The sequence below is a fragment of the Eleutherodactylus coqui genome, chromosome 7 (assembly GCF_035609145.1).
Source record: "Eleutherodactylus coqui strain aEleCoq1 chromosome 7, aEleCoq1.hap1, whole genome shotgun sequence".
Lineage (NCBI taxonomy): Eukaryota > Metazoa > Chordata > Amphibia > Anura > Eleutherodactylidae > Eleutherodactylus > Eleutherodactylus coqui.
In genome coordinates, this window is record NC_089843.1 from 224,626,278 (window position 1) to 224,652,009 (window position 25,732).

The following is a 25,732-nucleotide window of genomic DNA, read 5'->3' on the forward strand; positions in this document are numbered from 1 at the left end:
TTACTAAATGAACATCCATCCGGGAGTTTATAAAAGTGCCATTATGATATAAAGTAATACAGAACTCTTATATCCCATATAGCATTAAAAAAAGCAATGGCCAAACAATACTCACTGTAAGGGACACATTCATACTGAACTTCTAGATACTTGTAAGTCCCTGGGCACGGGTCGGGAAACACGTCGGGTCCAGCCACAACAGCACACTGAGTTCGATTATTGCATCTGAAATGGAAAATAAGCTTTGAAGGACTTGTTTAGCATCTTTATACAATTTTATATCTTCAATTAATCAAATATCTGTAAAATCTGAACTCTCCAAAACAATTTTGAAGTTTTCCACTGTTTTGTGTGTTCTCTCTATAATTGTCCAAATACTGTATGTCTACAGCAAAAATATTAAAATTCAAGACTCATCCCAAAATAACACTGAAACCCCCTCTGATGTGGAGAATAAGGGGCCTTCTCACTGCGAGGTTACTGCACCCCCCCCTCCTCCCGCAGTGAGGACACTGAATGGAGTGCTGGTCGTGAAAATGCACTAACACTCCATTCACTTTCAATGGGACTGCAGAGGTACCTGACTGGCAAGAGTATTTTGGTCAGCCCCATTGAAATAGAAAAATAGAAAAGGATAACTTGTAATTTTGGTATAACCCCTTTAAGTGCTGCGGAATAAGTTGGCGCTATACAAATAAACATTATTATTATATTATTATAAGCAGATCGATGAAGGACCAGAGCCAAAGAGAAGCATCTTCTGGGATTGCAGATAGATTGAACTGGAGCCGTTGGCCAATAAGAAGCATTAGCCCCTTCCAGGTTAGGACAGTGAGTGGAGAAACCACCTGAGAGAATTTGTAACCTGCTCTCTGAAGAGCCTTCAGATCTATGGGTTAAGGCCAATTTCAAATAAATAGCTCCTTTGACTGGATCCATATGAAGGCCCTCAATAGATGATAATAACTTAGGGAATATAATTACCATATGGACATTTTTCCAATTTGACATGTAGAGAATTACAGAAAGAACTTCGGACCAGTGCTAGACCAATGTACAGATATATGGAGCAGACTAAGGTATCATCTAGGTAGACCAGAATGTATTGATTGAGGATATCCCTAACAGGCATAGGCTGATATTGCCTAGCATGTCTGTTGCCTCTCTTTCCCATAGCATTTGCTGCAGCTGTGCTGGTTTTGAAGAATATGACCAGGAGTGATCGTCCCGATCACAATTATGGGGACAATGCGCTGTAAAAATTTCTGCTCTGTATTTTAAAAAAAGTCTTCAATGTCTTATTATTGGAGAAGTAGACTTAAAAATGTATACCAGGCAAAAACACTATTGATGGCCTATCCTCAGGATAATACATCAATAGTTGATCAGTTAAGTCTGCCACTTGGGACCCCAGGCGATCAGCTAATCAGGTGTCAGCGCTGGGATACACAGGGGTGGAAGCAATAGCTGCTGCTCTCACCCCTGAAATCAGTTGAGCTGTGCCTGAGGTTGCCAGTGCCCGCCAATACACCAAGAATGGAGCAGCGGTTTCCACTCCAACTCTTGTGTATCTTAATGCTGACGGCAGACGCCAAATCAGCTGATTAGCCGGGATTCGAAGCGGCAGCCCCTGATTTATCCTCAGGATAGGTCATCTATAGTATTTTTGCCTGGAAACCCTGTTTAAGCAGCAATACCAGGTAATGATTTAGTCATTGAAGGCAATGTTGAAAAAAGAAGATCCCCATCATTTACTTTGGACAGACATCCAGTCAATGAAAGTGTATACAGAGCTAAACAGAGCCCAGAAGCAGAGAGCTAGAAGACTGTTGAATGGCCAGGGATGAGGTTTCTTTGGCAAGAAGGCCACATACTTGAATATGGACTGGAACCACTTGAAAGGAGATGTGTTCCTGTAGGATGAATGACTGATGGAATTGAGACCTATGGGTTTTTTGAGAGTTACAAAAGGAATCTAAAGGCTGTGGGGGATGAACAGGACAATTTACATGGATATAATCCCTGTGTACACAATAGACACACAGGCTTTGAGTCAGGTGGCATATTCTTTCCTCTGTGGACAAAGCAGTATGACCCTCTTGCATGGATTCATCTGAAGTAGTGGCTTGTGGATTAATGAAGGTAGCAGCTAGACAAGGGTAGTGTCGGGCATCTTGTATACCTCTGCTCTGCCTCTGTCGTATCACTGTCATTTTTCTTTAACAAGAATTTTGCAGATATGCAATAACAATTCAAAAAGGCCTTGGTCAAAGAGAATGACCTATGCTGGGGAGATAAAGAATCCGGACTGACGGTCGGTGTCAGCACAATGTGTTCTGTGGGAAGAAACTATATCTTATTGTTTATACATTTTTGTACATTTTGTTTTGAGAAATCTGTTACCTATAGTTCCAATCTGCTGGAGAGAAGTCTGCCTGCCAACTAAGATATTAATATTCTTGTTTAGGTTTACTAACCAATGATAATAAATAATAACAAGTGAGGCCTGTTTTAGCCTCATAGCAAATGTCTTCTGTATACATATTGCTGTTTGTTAATGCAATAAAACAGATGACTTCCAATTACATCCAATGTTTGTGTGCTTTGCAAGTTACTTTGAGCTCAAATATAAATAATTAATTTGGAAACCTAAAGACATACCTTTTAGCAATTGTTATTGCTACACTAGCAGTGCTGTCAGAAAGGATTTGGATTTCTAAACCATGGAGTGCATTATTTATATGATGGACACCTTGCTAGAGATGGGTTGCACCTTACAGCGGAAAAGCATATAATTTGGCAGGTGCCTTCCTACACTCATCGGGAGAGCTTTAAAATTAAAACAATTTGGGAAGCGAAGTGAAAAGCCAAAATATGCAGCTAATGAATACAATTGAGAACCTTGCTATTAGAAGTGAAAAGGAAGTACAAAGACTAAAAATCCAGAAGGAAAGTATAATGCCTAAAAAGGCACCGCGCTCCAAGGGTCCAAAGTAGCACTAATACTCAATAGTGCAGTCTATGAAAATGTTATTGCTACGCGTTTCGGCACTACAAATTTGTGCCTTTGTCAAGCATACATAATAAAAGAATGCATATAGGTACATATATGTAAAGGAACTTACATAGAGATGTCCATCATATGCCCAGACCGATGCATTGTGACGTAATCGATAAGGGAGGAGAGACAATCTCCACCTACAGAGTGAAACGATCATAGGACCTAGCCATGGAGCGCGGTGGCATTCCAACACTTCATTCAACTTTATTAGCACATTCTTTTGCGACAAAGAACGCCAATACTAATACATGTTTATAACTAATCCTACTGATTACTTATCAAAGAATTGACGGTTTACCCATATATAGTTATTAGAGATGAGCGAGTATACTCGCTAAGGCTAACTATTCGAGCGAGTAGTGCCTTAGCTGAGTATCCTCCCCCTCGTCTCTAAAGATTTGGGGAACGGCGGGGGGCGGGGAACGGCGGGGGAGAGCGGCGAGGAACGGAGGGAAGATCTCTCTCGCCCCCCCGCTCACCGCTGCAACTCACCTGTCACCCGCGCCGGCACCCAAATCTTTACAGACGAGCGGGAGGATACTCGGCTAAGGCACTACTCGCTCGAATAGTTAGCCTTAGCGAGTATACTCGCTCATCTCTAATAGTAATCTTATGGACCTAAATACTGTAAAATACATTGATCATACAGATTAAAATAATACTAGCAACTAGTCTACAATTATCAAGAAAAAGGTTGCACAACAGTTAATTAAAATAATTAATTAAAATTGGTTCGCAAAGTAATTAAAGACTATTAACTATTAGAATGAAATAATTAGCACAATATTAAGTAGCATAATAATCACATATTCATATTTATTAGATAGATGATTATTATGCTAAGATTCACTTAACAACTCCTTCAGGTGTTTGATTTTTTTGGCAATGAGTTTCTTTCGGAACCATATCCAGGTGTTCCGCGGCACCAGTTACGTGTCCTGCCTTACCAACCACTTTTATAAGAAACTGACTAAATAAAATTGGAAGAGAAAGGTAGATCTGTAGAAACCGGGTAAGAATATAAGGAAAGAACAACAGAAAAGACATCATTTAAGGCATTTACCATAGGCTACCCGGTCAAGCAGGTGATATGAAGGAAGTCTTTCCACAATCCAGACATTTGTTGGGAATCTCTCAGGTAAAAGTAATGGATCCAACAGATTCTTATCCGCTCTTGCTGACCACTTTATCTTCCAGAAGGTAGAAGAGAAAACAAGGGGGTCCGCTATCTTGGACCTAATTCTTACCAACAGGGAGGGAATGGTTGGGGAAGTAAGGGTGGCCGGGACCTCCTAAGGCAGTGATCATGATATCCTTGGATGTTGGATAACAAGAGGAGGAAGACCTGAGAAGAGTCAGACCTCAAGGTTGGATTTCAGAAGGCAGGTTTTAATGAACTCAGAAAGGGGAAGAATCCAACGGCTGGATGTTCTTAAGGACAGAAATGTCCAAGAAGGTTGGGAATATTGTGAAATAACAATAAAACTTGCATACAAGCTAAAAAAGAGAAAATAAATGTTTATCAAGTGGAAAGAGGGGGATACCTAAAGAGGAATGTAATGTGGTGTGCAGAAACTGTAGGGCAAGTGTCAGGTCCTTGCCCTAAGCTTACACCAGTACCCCCAAAAAATCCTCCAGAAGCAGCCATCTTCTGGCTGACACACTGTGTCAGGGTGCTTCTAGGTCTGTGCTTTATATGGTATAAGTATGTTCATTTATTTTGCGAGGTAATATGTGACTGACTACTATTAATGTATTGTGATATGATGCCGGTTATACATGGTAACAGGCATATGGGACATCAACCATTATGTAATGCACATTTGACTGATGTACTGTTTTTGTGTGAGGGCTGCGCTCTCTTGTTAAACTTATACATTTTAAATAGTAATATTTTAATATATGATTGGTAAATAAAGATTTTTTTTCATATATTCCTTATCTGTGTATTCAGAGTTTTTCAGATCTTTTTGGGGTTGCTAAGCTTACATTCTAGTTCCCTGAAATTGTTTTTAAGAACCTCTCACCTACCTCAAACTTTGTCATTGGTGCCGGTGTGCACCATGACTGCTGGGTCCTCTCCAACCCCTACCAGTAATCTGTCATCCTGATGGTGGGGTGGTGGAGCTTAAATACTGGCTAGGAGCACAATAATCTCACACTGAGGAAGAGACACAGCCAGGTTTATACAGTCTGGCTAATCAGTACAGGATGGTGCTAATTAGCAGCTGGGTTGCAGGAGCAAGAACTGGGCAAGGTTAGGCAGGGAAGTTGTCCAGCAGGCTGAACAGCTCAACACGGAGAGATGTAGAACTATGTTTAATGTTATCATAGGCAATTTCTGACAAGTAGTCCACCCAATCATCCTGGAGGTAGAAAACGAATCAGCGGAGGTATGGCTCAAGAGTCTGGTTGCTCATTTCAGTCTGACTGTCAGGGCTCTAACACGTAACCTCCTGCATTCCAGTCGGCAGTTCTCACCACTAGGTCATCTAGGACTTGGACATTTCCTTTGCTGAAACCTAGCTTTGCTCTGTATTTCTCCTGATCTAGTTCCTGCCTCTCTGTCCTGGTCCTGCCCTACCGCTAATTGGGACCCTCTATAAAAGCCTGCCCTTGATATTCCCTCTTTGTGTGATTATTCTACTTTACAGCACCATTTAGTCAAGCTCCACGTTACCTGCTCCTCCACTATTCCTGCAAAGACTAATTGATAATGACTCCTTAGTTCCACCTGTCTACACTTTCCGCCTCATCCATTTGCACTGCAAATGTGACTACCCAATAGCGACCCCCGGCTTCCACCTGACTAAGTGACATCCACCTGATGACCTCCAGCTTCCTCCTGACTACTCTCTGGTCTCTGGTCCTGCTCGGCTACTACACCCTTGGCTCCTATCCAGTGCCAATAAGATGCTACAAAATAATTAAGTCCAAAATGGAGTAAATAGTGGCCATGCTTAGGAAACCAGTGACAGAGCTCCTAGAGTTGTGTGCCTCCTACCAGGAAAGGGTTGCTTTCCGGGTGGCAAAAAGAGATACTCCGGGTTTTAAGACCCCTTATTCCTTTAGCCAAGTCACATTGAGTCCTCCGCCAAGGACTGAAGCCGCACCAGAACCGATTCAGGTCGATGTCATCCACAAACCCCTTTTCCACCGCTGCAAAAGAAAGACACTGTGCTGATAATCTGTGCCAATATTGTGGAAGCTCATGACATTATGCTTTAAACTGCCTAAACAAGTTCCAAAGGTCTCTCACCCTAGCCAACATCAAGGCCACAACTAATCTAGCTGTCACGGAACAAGCCTTTGCACTGGTTATTAAAGACGGTGTGAAAACCCTTCCCCAACTCCATCATTTTGTCATCCCAATAGAGGTCCTAACAGGTAATCAAAAGACGCAGTGTTTAGTGATGCTGGATTCAGGAGCAGGAGGAAACTTTATTGATTTAAAATTAGTTCTTGACAAAGACATTGTCAAATGAGTTAAGTCCATACCAACTGATATGAAAACCGTGGATGGTTCACCTTTGTCCTCGGGACCTGTCTCACAGGAGATAGTCAAACTGGAGCTCCGCATGAAACCTGACCATCAAGTAATGATCAGCTTCAAGCTCATCTCATCACCTAAATTTCCACTGATTTTTGGGATCCCCTGGTTCTCTATCTACAATCCCTCTATCGACTGGGAATCAAGGACCATTGCTTTCCATTCAGAATTCTGTAAAGGGAATTACCAGATAGCACCATCTGCCCCTAAACCAGTGCAAGACAATACGGATGGTCAAAAGGACTTTGAGAAGTTACTAGTTCAATACTAGATGTTCAAGGATGTCTGCAGCAAGAAACAAGCTGACCAGCTGTCACCTTATCAGCCATATGACTGTCCTATAGAGCTGCTCTCTGGATCTTCTGTTCCATTTGGGAATATCTACAACCTCGCTGAACCAGAATTAGGGTCCTGTCGGTAACATTTGGATAAAAATCTACAGGGGGGTTTCATCCAGCCTCCTCCATCCCCAGTGGGAGCACCCATTCCCTTTATTAAAAAGAAAGACTGTACTCTTCAGCCATGCACTGACTACTGGGAACTAAACAAGATTACTGTTAAGAATCGCTATCCTCTCTTATTAATCCCAGAACTGCTGGAAAGGCTTCAGGCAGTCAAGGACTTTATGAAACTGTACCTCAGAGGAGCATATAATCTGGTGCAGATCTGTCCAGGAGATGAAAGGAAAACGGTTTACAGAACAAGATATGGACACTTTAAGGCCGGCTGCACACAGCCGTGATGGGCTCCGCCGCGAAATTCCACGGCGGAGCCCGTCACGTTGCTCCCCAGGAGACCCCATAATTACGTGCGGATCCAGCGTCCTCGCTCCCGCAGGACGCTTCCCCGCACACCTCCACCGCGTCATGTAACACGCCCACCGCGTGTCACATGATGCGGCCGGCCGTGTCACATGATGCGGCCGGCCGTGTCACATGATGCGGCCGGCCGTGTCACATGATGCGGCCGGCCGTGTCATATGATGCGCCGGCCCCGTCGTATGACGCGGCGGCAGCAGGGCGGGGAAGCGTTTTCATGCTATCTTCCGCTGTGCTACAGCGGAAGATAGCATGAACGGACGGCTTCCACTGACTGCAATGGAAGCCGTCCGCACGTACACCCGTGGCAAATAGAGCATGCCGTGGGTGAGGATGGGTGAATTCACGGTGCGGAATTCCGCGGTCGAACTCCGCACCGTGAACACTGAGCTATTAGGTTCAATAGAGCCTAACAGCTGTGGGCAACACAGCGGATTTCCGCCGCGAATTATGCGGCGGAAATCCGTTCGTGGGAAGGAGGCCTAAATCTCTAGTGATGCCATTCAGTCTCTGCAATGCTCCCGCTACATTCCAACACATTATCAATAACGTATTTTTAGACCTGTTGGATCAATTCGTAGTGGCATATCTCGACAACATCCTCATAGTCACTGACAATTTAGAGGAACATCGCAGGCACATTCAGGTGGTCTTGGAATGAATCCAAAAAAATAACCTCTACATCAAGCTACAAAAGTGTGAATCTGAACAGATCCAAATGCAATTCCTGGGTTACATTATCTCCCCAGATAGCCAAAGTATGGATCCCGGCAAGATTAAAGCTATCCTCAATTGGCCCATTTCAAGAAATTTGAAGGAAGTCCAGTGCCTGATCGGTTTCCCAAACGTCTACAGAAAATTTTTTCAAGGACTTTTCAAAAGTCATCTCTCTCATCACCTCCCTCACAAAGAAAGCACATACATTTCCTGTTTCCCGAAGGCACAAGTTGCTTTGGAGAAACTAAAGTCTCTATTTACTTCGGCACCAGTACTGATCCACCAAAGACCAGAATTGCTTTTGTCATGGAGGTGGATGCCTCCATCTCTGGTGTGGGAGCTATCCTAGCAGTGAGTCACAGTGATAAAATGCAACTACATCCTTGTGCATTTCTGTCCTACACCCTATCACCCACAGAGAAAAACTATGATGTCAGGAAGAAGAAACTTTTGGCCATCAAGGTGGCTTTCACCGAATGGAGGCACCTCTTCGAAGGAGCCCATCATCCAGTAACGGTTCTTACTGACCATAAAAACCTAGAATTTCTCCGTACTGCCAAGAGATTACCTGCTAAACAAGTATGATGTGCCTTGTTCTTTTTCTGGCTTAATTTTGTTGCGTCCTACCGCCTGGTCCTCGAAATAGCAAGGCAGATGCCTTGTCCAGGATATTTTCAGAGCCTAAAGACAAGTTAAATACAGACCACACAATTCTGTCCCCAAAATATTTTTGGGTGTCCTGCATTCTGAGAACCTCCTAACAAAGCTAAAGGGAGGCTACGAAAGTGACCCTTTTCTGAGTCTTCCTTAGTAAGGATCCTTCAAGAATGGACTTTAGTGGCAAGAACAGCAACTGTATGTTCCTGAGGCTGGTCGACTTGAAGTCCGCAAATGGGTCCACAATTCCAAGCTGGCCGGCCACCTTGAAGTCACAAAGACTTTAGTACTCTTGATTTGTTCCTTCTGGTGGCCTAACTGCAGTAACGATTGTGAAGATGTATGTCACCTCTTGCAAAGTATGTAACTGGAACAAGACACCATGAGTACACTCACTGGGTTTCCTACAACCTCTTCCAGTCCCACCCAGGCCATAGGGATCTATATCAATGGAGTTTATAGTGGAACTGCCCCCCTTGAAAGAAATGACACCATCCTTGTTGTTGTGGACTGACTCATGAAAATTGCTCACTTTATCCCCATAAATAAAATTCCCACCGCTGAACACACGACAAAGTTGATGATCCAGGAAGTTTTCCGACTACATAGAATTCCTGATGATATCATCATGGACAGAGAGGTTCGGCTGACCTTGAAGCTGTGTAGATATTTCTGCATGGCTCTTGGAACTACCGTGAGTCTATCCTCTGCCTTTCATCCTCAGTCCAACAGCCAGACCGAGAGAACCAACCAGACTCTGGAGCAGTATCTCCACTGCTACATCTTCCATCTTCAGGACAACCGGGTGGATTATCTAGCAACGGTGGAGTTGACGTATAACAATGCCCAACATACTTCTACAACTACTTCACTGAGGCAGATAAAGTCCAGGAAAGACTCAACCAATCTCACTGACTGGACTATAGACTAAATACATAAAATATAACTTTTAATAATTCGTTTAACCCCTTCCCGCTCCAGGACATTCATTTACATTCTGGAGCGTCGGGGTATGTATGAAGAGAGGTTGTGGGGCGACCTCTCTTCATACAGCGCGGGCGTCAGCTGTTTATTACGGAAACTACAGGACATCCTGCAAAAAATGAGCCCTTGATCGACCACATTGATGGAAAAATAAAAAAGTTATTGTGCGCAGAAGATGGTGGCAGAAAAGAATTGAAAAAAATGAAATGTCTTTGAAAAAAAAGAGTAGTATAGTAAAAAAAAACCATACAAGTTTGGTATCATAGTAATCGTACCGATCCATAGAATAAAGTTACCATGTCGTTTTTGTTGCAGTTTGTGCGCCGTAGAAACAAGACTCACTCAAGATGGCGGAATGTCATTTTTCTTTTCAGTACATTATATGGTACTTTAACTAGCACCATTATAAAATTCAACTCGTACCGCAAAAAAACAAGCCCTCATACAGCGACGGCGATGAATGAATAAATAAAGGAGTTACGATTTTTTAAAGGGGGGAGGAAAAAACATAAATGGAAAAAAAAGGGGCTGCGTCATTAGGGAGTTAAAATCTTTCATGACGAATCAAACAAACATCTAGTGACAATGATGTAGACCGATGCTACTTCAGGAATCGCAAGTGTCGATGGGATTTGCTAAAGGTGAACACAATTTTATTTGTTTTACTTTAATTACACCTCATTATCATATCTGTGAAGTTAAACATTTTATGTTGTGTGTCAAAACACCTATTCGATGAATACTACTTCATTAGGGTCAGATGTTTTGTCCCCGGTCACTTTAAGGGGAACGTAAGCCCCATATATGTGCTGTCACACCAACTCATAGAATTTAGGGAGGCAGCCAACACATCAGCCCTAAGAGCAGGGAAAGGAGGATCAGACCCCCGGAGGCGAGAGACTTAGTCACCTACAATTTGCACAGGTACATGATTGGTTGGTTACTAAGTATAGTCTCCACTTAGTAGGATCACCTACATCTCACATCTGAAGAGGTCAATCCTCTGTTACCAGCCATAGACTCAGTCTCTATATCCGCCCTGCAGGTGCTTGACTCCAATAGTTTTAGCTCTCTCTATCTCCCTTTCTATAGGTCAGGTTCTGAGCTCAATAGCACTAGATATAGTTAACTTTTCCCTCTTTGCCCTTTCTAATTGCTCTTCCCTGTCTTCTATAAATTCTCCCCCTCTCTCCCTAGGTCAGGAATGATTGCTAGTCTGATTCTATAGCTGTAGGGAGAGTAACGTCACAGAAAACATCAAATCAAAGAAAAATAAATAGATAAAACCGACAGCCCAGATGGTAGGCTACCGGTAGACCTTACTCTCGCTACAGCTATAGAAAGGCCATCCTGAAAGAGGGGGCCTACTGTCAGGACTCAAACTGAGAACCTTCTGCACTCCAAGCAGTAGCCCTTCTTATTGAGCTATCCAGGCCTTTGGACAAATTCCTCTGCATATTTTGACCTTGTTTTCCAGAACCTACTATACAGCCTTTTGTTCTAGCTCTGCCTGTTCGTGATTAGGACTTCCTATAGAAGCCTGGGCCTGACATTCCTGCATTGCGTGATTATTGTGCTCTTTGCCTTGATCAAGCATCACCTCCTAAACCTGATCCTCTCCTGCAAACGGAACTACCCCATAACTATTCCTGGCTTCTGACTATGCTTCCTGCCTCATCCAATTGTACTGCAAACGTGATTACCCAATAATGACTCCTGGCTTCCATCTGACTACGCTTGGTACTGTGAATGTGTCTACCTGCTGATGACTTCCAGCTTCCCCTTGACTACTCTCTGGTCCCACATGGTTACTACACCCACGGCTCCCATCCAGTGCCGGTAAGACGTTACACTATGCCTTTAAAGGTGTTTTCTTGGACTACACTATTGATGACTTGTCCTCAAGATAGGTTATCAATAGTTGATCGCTGAGGTTCTGCAGCTTAGAGTCTCTGCCAACCAGCTGAATGAAGAGGCTTTGGCTTCTCAGACATGTGATATCATCTTCATCGGTCATGTGGTCAGAGAGCAGCGTGGTTTCTTTCAGGTAAATGGGACTGAGCTGCAGCACCAGGCATAGCTGTTGTACAATCTACGGCACTGTGCCTAGTTAGGACTAAAATGACAGCGGAACCCCGCTGATCAACTATTGATGACTTATCCCGGGGACAGCGTAGTCCCAGAAAACCCAGATAACTCACTTGCAAAAGAATCTTCAGAAGGAAAGCCTAGATTAGTTGGCTTTTAGGTTTTCGAGTTTGGGCCTATAAGCTGATGCTTTCACTACAGTACCTATTAGTATTTGAAAATAACTGATACACATTGACAATTTATATAAATAGTTCATAATTCAAAAACAGGACAAAAGGGTAAAGCTAGAGACAGGAGAACTGCATCTGTGCAAGAAATGAAATACAAGTTAAACTCCTACCTCTGGGACATTATCTTGTAGGCATCGGGGAGATAACATCGAATGTTTTCCATCTGAGCGGGATCTGAGTCACAGATTTTATCATCAGTTCTTCCGTAGTTGGCACTTTCAATCATGATAACATCAGTTCCTGGACAACGCAACTCTATTGGGTAGCCTTCACATGATAATTCCCTTCGAACGACTGCCATAGGAATTGGGGCTCTACTGAAAGCTAAAAGAGAAAATAAATATTAGGCCTTCATATGAGCGGGTCGTATTTTGGTGCATGAAGAGCAAACGGATTGTAGCCCCTCCCTCTGCAGTCAGATTTGGTCTCCCTGACCAAGACCCATTTGTCAACTGTAACATACATCCCTTTATGTGATGATAACTAGATGTCTTGACTCATCCAGGTCATTCGGAGCTTTTTCACACACATTGTACTTCATGTTGATGGTAAATTTCGGATGATTTTGTTTTGTGTTCATTTATAAAAACTAAATCCTAAATTTATAGACAATTCAGAAAAATTTGCCATTTTCAAATTTGTATTTTCTCTGTTGGGAGTCAGACACCGATGACAAAATAGTTACCAGTTAATATGTAAATAACATCATCGCATCTCCACCGGATCTTGGCGGCATTTTGGAAGCGTCTTTTTATTTATTTTGGAAATCAGGAATCTTGTAATTATACGGGTAATTTTTCTAATATTGAATAAAAAATATCCCCAAAGCATTTTTAAGGAACCAATTTAGTTGTGAAGTCACTTCCAGAGGCCTGAATATTAGAACCCCCAGAAATTACCCCATTTTAAAAAACTGCACCCCTCAAAGTTTTCTAAATGGCATTTAAAAGGTCTTTTGAAGAGAATGTCAGAAAGTGACTTATTATAGAAATCACATTTTTATGTTAAACATTTTTCTTAACCCCTTAATGACGAGGCCCTTTTTTTCCATTATCATTTTTCGTCCCCCATTATAAAAAGAGTAACTCCTTTATTTACCCATCGCCGTATGAGGGCTTGTTTTTCAATTGTTCTATTTCAATGTACCGTATAAATCTACTGATATACTTTAAAAAATTGTAATGGAGTAAAATGAAAAAAAAAAAATGAAATTCCGCCGTCTTCTGGGTGCATCTTGTTTCTACGGCGCACAAACTGCAATAAAAAGGACATGATAAAATAAAATTAAAATAAATCTTGCTATTTATATAGCGCCGACTTATTCCGCAGCGCTTTCAGGTAATTGTTATTTATTACCCCCCACCAAGCTGGGTTCTCATTTTACCGACGCCGGAAGGATGGAAGGCCGAGTCAACCTAGAGCCGGCTACCTGAACCATTCAGATTGCAACCTTGAGGTTGTGAGCAAGAGCTTACACTCTGCGCCACATGAGGCTATAACTTTATTCTATGGCCAGTACGATTACTACAACACCAATCATAGCATGGTAGAGTTGGAAGGGACCTCCAGGGTCATCGGGTCCGATTGAATTTATGTCTCATGTATATGTATATGACGCAGAGTTCAGTGCATTACTAGCCTCTCAGCAGCATGGCTGATTTTAGGCTTAAAGGGGTTGTCCCGCGGCAGCAAGTGGGTCTATACACTTCTGTATGGCCATAATAATGCACTTTGTAATATACATTGTGCATTAATTATGAGCCATACAGAAGTTATAAAAAGTTTTTTACTTACCTGCTCCGTTGCTGGCGTCCTCGTCTCCATGGTGCCGACTAATTTTCGCCCTCCGATGGCCAAATTAGCCGCGCTTGCGCAGTCCGGGTCTTCTGCTTTCTTCTATGGAGCCTTTCGTGCAGGATGCCGGCTCCGTGTAGCTCCGCCCCGTCACGTGCCGATTCCAGCCAATCAGGAGGCTGGAATCGGCAATGGACCGCACAGAAGAGCTGCGGTCCACGGAGACAGAGGATCCCGGCGGCCATCTTCAGCGGTAAGTATTGAAGTCACCGGAGCGCGGGGATTAAGGTAAGCGCTCCGGTAAGCTTTCTTTACCTCCCTGCATCGGGGTTGTCTCGCGCCGACCGGGGGGGGGGGGGGGGGTTGAAAAAAAAAAAAACCCGTTTCGGCGCGGGACAACCCCTTTAAGGTATTTGCACTGTGAATAACCCATTTTTTGCGTCTTACTGTACTTTTAGCGCTGACAAGGAGATTTCACGTGGATGCGGGACACACCCAGGATTTAAGACTATCTAGCCTAACTAGTACCAGATGAGTTATTTTTCTCGCAGAATTGCACAGCGTAATGCGCAAATATGCCGGTATCGCGTATAGACGCCTATGGGGGCTTTGGTGTGCAATGCGTACTGAAATAGAGCTGAGGGCTTTTTGCAGTAGTAAAAACTAGAGTGAGAATGAAGCCATTGAAATCAGTGCGCATTGCCCAAATTTAGAGGATTCATTATGTTTTACCACTTTTGCGCTATGACACACTTTCATTTTACAAAAGTACTTTTTGTGCAGCGCCACGTTCCAGGACCAGAGCATTTTTATGTTTCGGTCTACAGCGCTGTGTCAGGCCTGGTTTTTGTGAAAGAAAGAGGCACACAGCAGCAGTGGGAGACCCCCGTATGTCTCCTGGTGAGTGCATGCCTGATTGATAAGGCAGAATGCAAAGCCCGGATTTCTGGTCCGGATCAAAACCACATAATCATCCAGAAACACATGTGCAGTCTAGGCGTTGATATAAAAGCATGATTAAGACTAGAGATGAGCGAGCGTACTCGGCCACGCCCCTTTTTCGCCCGAGTACCACGATTTTCGAGTACTTCCGTACTCGGGCGAAAAGATTTGGGGGGCGCCGTGGGTGAGTGGGGGGTTGCAGGGGGGAGAGGGAGAGAGAGAGGGCTCCCCCCTGTTCCCCGCTGCTACCCCCCGCTCCGCCGCCCCCCGGCGCCCCCCGAATCTTTTCACCCGAGTACTGAAGTACTCGAAAATTGCGGTGCTCGATCGAGTAATTACTCGAAACGAGTACGTTCGCTCATCTCTAATTAAGACCCATTAACAGGTCCAAACGTGGCTGGTGCTTCCCATATGGAGGAATAAAGAACATAAGCCTGTCTTTCATCATATGCTGCCTGGACCGCTCATTGGTTTCAGGCCCGGTTTGTGTGAGACAACCTGTAGTTATAATCGGTACCATTTTGAGGTGTGATTTTTTAACATGCTATTTCATTCCTGTTTAGGGGAAGTGAGAGGATTAGGAAATGGCTTGAAGGTTTTAATGGACTTTTCCATGCTTGATAAATGATATATTTGATAGTATGGGATGTTGTGGATGTCACAGTACTCATTATACGTAGTGTTTTTTGCTCTTTCTATCTTTTCAATATTTAAACCTAATGTAAGGAGAAAAGTGTTTTTTTTTCCTATAAAAAACATTTAGATTCCACAATTAGCAATTAATGCAGCATCTGTGGGGTTAAACGGTGTAGAGGAGTGATAGCTGAGCAAGTCCTCATCATTTCACTACTTTTCTGAGAAAACCCCCATATGTGACAATCAGAGAGCAAATATGCTGTGTGATTGATACGGGGGTGATAGCCAAATGAAAAGAAGTGGCAGCATTGATGGGTGCAAAAGAAATCTCAACCTTTATTCCCCCATAACAGAGGAGACACGATATGAGATACGGTATATACTTTATATTCAAAATCTAAGGGATTGATACTTGAAGATTGCCCCTGATTACAGCCCCTTTATTTTTAATTATAGGATCTGTACCTGAGGCTTTTCTATTGTTTATTCATGCATAAGAGGGATATTGTCTCTTTTTTGCCTGTACGGCGATTTTCTACGCTGTCCATCAATGCGCAGGCGTGGAGCGTTGCCTTGACTACTTTGTCAGGGTGGCCACATAGCGCTGTTGATACCTTTTTCATTATGAAGTCTTTGTACGCAGGCGCGATGTATTGATTACATCACTCACATGTGACTTCACACGTACCTGTTTGATGACGCGACATTACATCGCGATCTACACATGATTTTGTATACTTCCGAACTTGCACAGTACTTTTGAGACACGCATGCGTAAACCTCTCCAAGGATGCGGCACCGGACCCGATGGATGGAGTGGCCATGTACAGCAGAGTGGATCTAATGTATGTAATAAACGTAGGCGCTTCATAACACCTGATTTATCACTCATACGTCACCTGTTTTAAATGTGTAATTAGATGTGGGGATTGGGGATTGGGGATTGGGGATTTTGTATGCTTACTCTCTATTTAAACTACGTCTGTTGTGTACATGGTTAACTTGACAAAGACCTGCTTTGAGATCGATACGCCGTGTCTCCTCTGTTATGGGGGAATGAAGACGAAGATTTCTTTTGCACCATTCAATGCCGCCACTTCTTTTCGTTTGGCTATTGTACTGGTGGATATGGTCCGGATCCATGCGGCTGTTGCATTGAATATTTAATCCCTGCCCATGTTTGGGAGAGAGGTGTGCTGCTTGTAACCTTGGCTTGCTGATACGGGGGTGATAACATGAGTATAATGTCCCCCCTCCCCTTGATAGGTAGATATAGAGTAGAATCACAGAGCTCCTCTGTCGCCCGCTCGTCCCCCCTCCCATTCACTCTCACTTCTGCACACACACTAAGATGACAGCTGTAAGTTCAGTATTCCTGACTCCACCTTAACGACTGTAGCTTCCATTTTCTGAGGCCTATCAACATGTTTTTGGAATCTGTTAAAGCCAAGAATATTAGCTTTAACATTCCACCCAAAGCATATTGATCGCCCAGGTACAAACACAACGGTCGCTGGAAGCAGAACGAGCTTTGTTCATCCCCAACCGCTGGTGGGAGTAAAACAGATTACAAAAATGGACGATGTTTCACTGTCTGCTTTTAATTAAGAAAAATGTTGGTAATATAAAATTTGCACAGCTGGTGATGTGACACAGGTTACAGGAATATGGAACAGACCACAATGCACAGCCATGACCCCTCTCTGGACACTGGGGGATCAGCTTCTGAGCCCCCTAGAAATACAGTGTGGGAACTACTGGTCTGCTGCTACATGCATGAACGGCAGCTGTCGGGAAAGGGTTAATGCGTCTGACATCAGGTACACCTCCATGCCCAAAGAGAGAATGGGTCCTCCATGATGGCACAAATTATCCAGTGCCTACCAAATGTGAGATTGCGGTGAGTGGGATTTACCCCCATCGATCGAATTGCCTTTACCTTGCACAGTACGTAGGAATTGGGTAACTAATGAGGTACACAGCAACTCTCACCCATCTAATATAAGTGAGAGCAGGATAGCTCAGAAACACATTGCACCCCATCTTCTGTTGCACTTTTTGTTTTCTTTTACTAGTGCTTTTTTTTACTTTTCTTTGCAAGTTTTTGTTTTCTTTTGTTAAAGGGATGCTACATCAGTTATCTATTAAGATGCATCATCTTTGTGACAAATACTAAATTGGGCTCCTCATTGGACTGGCTCTCTATGTCATCTGACTATATGGGGGGGAGGGGGTCTATTTGGATTGTTCCTAAACTTCCCCTTCAAAAGTAAGTAATTATTGCTGTGATGCTCAGCACAGGGGATTTCTTATTCATTTTGGTTTCCTTGATATTTGTCCAAGACCTCCACGGTTCCTCAGGATCTACCTTGCAATGGGTCTCTTCCTTGGATGTTCTTTGGACAGAGCGTCCCCAACCATTTCCTCGTTTGTTTTTCCTCCAGCAACCAAGGTGTGGTGGCTGACCCTTCCATAGGTTGAGCCGCACAACCCAGGTGAGTCCAAAAAAAATCCCAGTGAAGAAATCAGGGATTTTCTCTTCTCCAGGAAGGACAGACAGAGCGCTCTACAAACAAAAGGTAAGAAACTCTTTCTTATAAAAGTATCTGTCCTTTCCTGAGGTTGTGATTGTCCCTCTTTGCTGGCCAAGGAGGGCACTACTGTTGGACTTTGAGATCCCTGTCAAAGAAGCCAACAGATGATATGTAAATGGTGAACTGGTGTTTGGGGTATGTGTAGTGTGAACCAGTCACAAAAGGACATTATTGTCTGGGCCGTGTAAATGTGCATGATCTTCAGATTATCACAAAGGAAGAATACCAGGGTGAATGGACTACAAAGGTTGCATAAAGACTACAGTTGCAATTGAATGACTTGAATGAATCTGAGAGTTAGAGATTGAGGTGCTGGGTAAAAAAAATTGTAAAAAAGATAGTGATGCTCCTGCGGTGGGGGCAAATGAGTGCATTGAGGCTCTACACTATTTAATGCATGTGTCCTTGATTTGTTACAGCTACAAGGTAGAGACAGAGGAGCTTGCTACACAAGTATGTGACTCGTAAAGAAGAGTAATTTGCCAGATAGGAGTTGTGGCAGTACTAACTTGTTTGTATGAGACATTGTGCAAATTGTATGTGTAGTGTGGTGATTGCCAGGGGGGTTTATGCTTATCTTTATTTGCTGATCAAAGAAAAGGTTTCTTCACAGCACATTTGCTGTAAAGACTGTGTCCACATAAAAAGACGTCGTCCACACATTCGTTGTGGTAGAGTACCGGCCTAAACGTTGTTCGTCTGCCCACGGTAAGACAAGTGGACTGTTAAAGATATATATATATATATAATTACAGGCCCATGCTGTAAGGGTAGGTTGTGGAATACTCAACAATAGTTAGTTATGGGAAACTCACAGAGAAATGTCCGGCGAGGGGGTAGGGTGTTTTTCAGAAAACTGCCAGACAGATTGCTGAAGACCGTGAAGGCAGAGTAGCTGTAAAAGAATGTCAGACAATTTTAAAAAGAGCTGGTATGAATCCAGAAGGAAGCTTGGACAGTTGTACAAGTGGGAATCAGACATGTGTTGGCTTCTGAGGATCGTCAACAGCATTGAATGATCGATAATAGGCAGACATGTCAAACCGTGATGCGTAAGATCTTCATAAATGTGTGTGGACACTGTTGGCTGCTCCATTTAATTACAGACTCAGTTTCTACTTACAAAACACAAACTTTTCAGTCTGTGTAAAAAGGAATCACTGTTTGTGTAGTGAGGATTTGCAGCTTGAAAGGATAGTAAAGTGAAATATATTAGGTGGAAAGTGAAGGTTGAATAACAGATAGTGATGAGAAGTAAATTGGGGGGGGGGGGGTCTCAGCAAGTGTGTTCACAAGGTTTCAAGAAAGTTAATTGAAAGTATATTTATATACAGTGATTTAAAAGTTGTCTGTGCAATGTGATTTGAAAACGTGTCATTTTTGTTGCACAAGAGAATTAGAATTTAACACTTGTTGATTCTGACCATGAATAATGTGGTTTTGTTATTTTTGTGAATTTTTTTTGTGGGTGAGTGTGAGGGGCCCATGTATAAGTTATACCGTTACAGGGGATCAGTAGACACTTGTATTATTTCACAGACTGTAATCCTAAATTAAAATATAACTTTTATTAAATATTTATTCTAAAATCCTATTCGGATATAGGGGCTTTCGTGAAAAAAACTTTTATAATGGGCGTGTGATGCGTTCCATTATCATTTGTATATCCAGTGAAGCGACTTAATATGTTGTTTGGTGAAGCAGATCTGCTATATATAGATATCACTTCGCAGAGACTCTTACATATATAGACGCTAACTTCAGACCAGCTTCATTGTTTTTAGCGCACCATATGTTTACTACGCTTTTTGCTGGCTGGGATTGGATATACACAAAGACAAATATTCTAGTAAAAGACTAAGATCCTTTTTCATAAGATTCAATTATAAATCTTTATCCAGAGAGTGATGTATAATCTCTCTTGGTTCTATTGTGTATAGCTCGACGCGTTTCTTCGCTATTCGCGATTCGCCAGGAGCAACACTATTTATCACGTAGAACCAAATAGAACAAGGTTAGGATCAGGCACACTAATGCAAATACATTGATCCAATTTGTCTTTGGACCCAATGTATGGTGTGCATAGGGATGGCCAGCCAGTATAGATGCATCCAGAAATTAATCAGATGGCTATATATTTGGATGATACTTCTTAGATATTTATATAGCCTGGGTGCTATCCTAGACCGGCGTCCGTTTTTATATGGAACTAGGCTACCAGATTACACTTCAAAGAGAAGCCAGGGTTCAAGTCACCAGTATCTATCAGCACCAGGTAAATTTTTCAACCTCGCTGACTACGTACCGACCCTAAGTTCGCAGGGTTGCAAGACCCTTTCTTATGGCAAGTATAACGATAATACTCCTAAAGTCCCTATCTATGCTCAGGTCACTGATACTAGTCACCAGTACCCGGCTCAAGAGGGTGGTCAGCAAACCAAAATAAATAAATAAACAAAAAGAAAAGAATCTGGCAGCATCTCCAGCCTTAGTGGTAGGCTGGAGGCCTCCAGCCTACCACTAAGGCTGGAGATGCTGCCAGATTCTTTTCTTTTTGTTTATTTATTTATTTATTTTGGTAAAGTCTATTGATTTTAGTTACACTTTTGTCTAAACTGTGAAGGGCTTTCTAGTTGACTATTAGACAATTCTGCCCCTGTGATCAATTTATATTTTAATTTAGGATTACAGTCTGTGAAATAATACATGTATAAGTTATGTTGCGTTATATACACTGCTGCACTTTTAGACTTAAGAGTGTGAAAAAGACGCTCAAACAGGGATCCAAACCACAAAGGTTGGAGCTAGATGATAGGGAAAGGGAGGGAAGAAAAGTATGTAATGGTTTTGTCCCTCTTCAATACAAACCAGTCTAGTGAAAAACAAAAGAGAAGTGTATGTTATAAATTTACAACATATGTTCTATATGAGTATAGCACAAGTTCATGGTGTTTTCAAAATATTGGGTTCTACTTATTTAAAAACTATTGAAGTATGATGCTAAAATGAGAATTATGTTCTTGACAAGCCTGCTTAAAAGGGTATATTTAGAAACGCATTGAATGTTTAAAATATTTATGTCACAGTACAGAAATTGTATTCTAACACAATAAATACGTCAACTTTCTGTTATTCTTTGTTTATAATAAAACCCACTAAAAATGTAAAAAAAAAAAAAAGAAAAGGGTGGCACGTTTCCAATGGGGGTAGATTTATGGTATCAGAGACCTGCCCAGTCAGCCTATTAGAGTAAACAAACTTACAGTGATACAAGCAGAAATTGAATATACCACAAATGATGATATAGATATTAAGCCTTCAATGAACAAGCAGTTAACCACTATTCGTGTAGTTACTATGGAAAGAGATTGTAAATTCTTCCTTCTATTTGCAACAAGTTTTTGCCCGGGTACCAGAGGTGTTGTGGGCCCATTAAAGTCCTGGAAAAACTCCAATGAGCACAAATTAAAAATCCTTCAGCTACCAGATTAACAAAGTATGAGAAAATCCTGATAGCACCCTCACATCACAATCAAAATAGTTCTAAATCCTTATTGAGAGGAACAGAAGCTGCTGTCTGCAGACCTGACACCTCACCAGAAGTGTGCTGTCTTCCAGGTGCACAAATCAAAGATGTGTCTGACAGACTGTCAAGACTCTTCAGTCCTACAGAACACCACCCATTCCTACTAATACATGTAGGGCCAAATGACACTCCAAAAAAAAGGACCTTGCAACTATCTGCAGATACTTTGAAGACCTCAGAAAGAAGGTGAAGGAACTAGGAGCACAGGTTGTCTTCTCATCCATCCTCCCAGTGAATGGCCGTGGAATAAGAAGATGGAACAGGATTCTAGAGGTGGACAACTGGCTACATCGATGGTGCTGTCAGCAAAGATTTGGATTTGTAGACGATGGAGTGAATTACCTATACTGCTTGCTAGAGACGGGTTGCACCTTACAGACAGGTAAGCATATATTTGGTGGGTGCCTTGCTTCACTCATTAGGAGAGCTTTACACTAGAACAACATGGGAAGGGAAGTGAAAGGCCAGGTAAAAATACACAGATAATTAATACATTTGAGAAACCTGCTATTAGAATTGGAAAGAAAGAACAAAGAGAAAAAAAATCAGAAGGAAAGTAGAGGAGCAAGAGACCCCAATCACAAACTAACAGGTTCCTACACAAATGCACAGAGAAGGGAAACAAACAAGGAGAATTGGAGCTCCGAACAGGAAGAGAAATATGATGTCATCGGCATCACAGAAACTTGGTGGGATGATACACATGATTGGGATACGAGGATTGAAGGATGCAACATATTTATAACAGACCTAGAAAAAACAGGAGGAGGTGTTTCGTTGTATGTTAGGAAAACATTCATCTCCACAGAGATTCAAGCTTCAGAGCTGGGAGTTCTGTAGAAGCTATTTGGCTAAAAATACAAGGAGAGAATAACAGAAAGGACACCATTGTAGGCATTTACTATAGGCCGCCTGGACAAGCAGAAGATATGGAGGAACTCTTTCTACATCAGATGGCCAAGCTCTCAAAGAATCCCAACATAGTGATCATGGGAGATTTTACCCATCCAGACATTTGTTGGGAATCTCTCACGTAAAAGTAATGGATCCAACAGATTCTTATCCCCTCTTGCTGACAACCTTATCTTCCAGGAGGTAGGAGAGAAACAAGAGGATCTGCTATCTTGGACCTAATTCTTAGCAACAGGGAGGGAATGGTTTAGGAAGTACGGGTGGCTGGGACTTTAGGAGGCAGTGATCATGATATCCTTGAATTTTGGATAAGAAGGAGAGGAAGACCTGAGAAGACTCAGACCTCAAGGTTGGATTTCAGAAAGGCAGATTTTAATGAACTCCGAAAGAGGAAGAATCCAATGGCTGGATGTTCTTAAGGACAGAAATATCTAAGAAGGTTGGGAAATAATGTGAAATGAGATTCTCAAAGCACAATCGTTACCAATCCCTAAAAGAAGGAAGAATGGGAAGCATTTAAAGAGACCAGGATGGATGAACACAGAACTTGTACACATGTTAAAAACAAAGAAAAATATGTTTATCAAATGGAAAGAGGGGGAATATCTAAAGAAGAATATAATGGGGTCTGCAGAAACTGTAGGGGAAGTGTCAGAAAAGATAAAACTAATAATTAATTGAGGCTTCCAACAGAGGCCAAGAGCAATAAAAAAAGATTTTGGGGTCAAAAGCAAAAGAATCATCAAGGATGCTATTGGATGCTTACAAGATGAAAATGGTGAATTGGTTAAGAATGATGTTGAAAAGGCCGAACTTTTAAATTCCTATTTTGTATCTGTTTTCTCTCAGAAAGTAGATGGAACATCAACTGATCTTCCCTGTGCTATTGGGGGAGTAAAAGAATGCAGGCTATCTGTAAGCAGAGAGATTGTGAGGGAACACTTAGCTAATTTAGATGAATTTAAGTCTCACGATCCAGATGAATTACATCCTAGGATACTAAAGGAAGCAGCAGAGGTAAATGCTGAACCAATCACCATAATCTGTGAAAATTCCTGGAGAACAGGAAATATCCCAGAAAATTGGAAAAAGACAAATGTTGTCCCCATGTTCAAAAAAGGGAAGAAAATGGATCCAGGAAACTACATGCCTGTGAGCCTGACTTCTATACCGGGAAAGATCTTTGAACAAATTATTAAACAGCATGTATGCAAGTACTTGGATGAGAATCAAGTAATTAACCAGAGCCAGCATGGGTTTGTAACAAACAAGTCATGCCAGACAAATCTAATTTCCTTCTATGACAGAATTACTGACTGGGTTGATAAGGAAAATGCGGTGGATATAGTATATCTTGACTTTAGTAAAGCATAATAAAGACTCTGTCCTAGGCCCAATGTTGTTCAACATTTTTATAAATGATCTGGAGGAAGGAAGTGTTGGTAAACTGATCAAATTTGCAGACAACACAAAGCTAGGAGGGATAACTAACACTAAGGAAGAGTGAGAGAGGATTCAAAAAGATCTAGAAAAGCTTGCACAGTGGTCGGCGATTAACAGAATGGTATTTAACAGGGAGAAATGCAAAGTCCTACATCTGGGCAAGAAAAATGAAAAAAACACATACAGAATGGGAGGAATTGGGCTAAGCAGCAGCACATGTGAAAAAGACTTGGGTATACTAATAGATCATAGACTGAACATGAGTCAACAATGTGATGCAGCAGCCAAAAAGGCAAACACAATTCTGGGATGTATAAGAGAAGCATAGAGTCTAGATCACGTGAGGTCATTATCCCCTCTACTCTTCCTTAGTCAGACCTCATCTGGAATACTGGGTCCAGTTCTGGGCACCCCACTTTAAAAAAGACATAGACAAATTGGAGCAAGTTCAGAGAAGAGTTACCAAGATGGTGAGCGGTCTGCAAATCATGTCCTATGAGGAACGGTTAAAGGATCTGGGAATGTTTAGCAGAAGAGAAGGCTGAGAGGAGACTTAATAGCTGTCTACAAATATCTGAAGGGCTGTCACAGTGCAGAGGGATCAGCCTTATTCTCATCTGTACAAGGAAAGACAAGAAGCAATGGGATGAAACTGAAAGGGAGGAGACACAGATTAGATATTAGACAGTGAGGGTGATCAATGAGTGGAACAGGTTGTCACGGGAGGTGGCGAGTTCTTCTTCAAACAAAGGCTGGACAGACATCTACCTGGGATGTTTTAGTGAATCCTGCACTGAGCAGGGGGTTGGATCCGATGACCCTGGAGGTTCCTTCCAACTCTACCATTCTATGATTCTATGATATGGTACATTACGTAGGGGGGTCACTTACTTTTGCACTTACATTGAATAATCAAGTTGCTACTCCTTTATTTTTCTTATTTAGGACCTAAAGAATGCTTGTGTCAAATTTCAAGTTTGTGTGGTTCAGATGTGTGTTATTAGTCACATTACTTTTGCACTTAGGACTGAATAATCAAGTTTGCACAATACCCGGAAGTTAGAAAATTAGATTTGGTACATTACATAGGGGTGCACTTACTTTTCCACTTAGCATTGGATAATTGAGTTGTGCCCCCTTTAGTTTTCCTATTTAGGACCTAAAAAATAGTTGTGCCAAATTTCAAGTTTGTAAGACACTGGGAAGTTAGACAATTAGTGGCGAGTCAGTCAGCCAGTGAGGGCTTTCACCTTTATATATTTAGATATGTACACTCATGGTCAGTAACATCCCTCCTCTAGAAGCTGTTGGATGGATAAGTCGTTATCTGTGTGATTGTAATGTTGATATAAGTGATTACAATATCAGAGCGAAAGCTTCATTTATTGTGGAGAACTGACCCCTTAAAGAAAGGATCTAGTACCCTGTGGTACCGCCTCTAGCTTGGATACAAGATGTGATATGGGCGGGCATCTGAGTCAAGAGCTCTGAAGGGATTGGTTGACGATGAGATGATAACTATCAAACCCGCAGACAAGGGTGGGGCCACAGTGCATCTACATAGGACAAACATGTATGACATTTATGGAGGGGACCAGGATGATGTACTGGGTCACTACACAAGGAGCCTCAGAGCCTTTTATAGGCTAAGGGATGAACCACTTTTAGGGTCTCCGGTGACAAGACCATTCATGTAATCACACCACAACTTTCAGCA

The 25,732-nt window shown here is 42.2% G+C and overlaps 1 protein-coding gene across 1 annotated transcript in view; it reads right to left on the reverse strand.

Annotated features, from left to right (window-relative positions):
* ADGRL3 (adhesion G protein-coupled receptor L3) overlaps positions 1-25,732 on the reverse strand; it is a 604,084-nt gene that overhangs the window by 389,497 nt on the left and 188,855 nt on the right. The window contains exons 4-5 of the mRNA XM_066574505.1: positions 12,219-12,432; positions 116-225 (exon numbers count right to left, since the gene is read on the reverse strand). Coding sequence (XP_066430602.1) covers positions 116-225; positions 12,219-12,432 — 324 coding nt within the window. The remainder of the gene's footprint in view (positions 1-115; positions 226-12,218; positions 12,433-25,732) is intronic.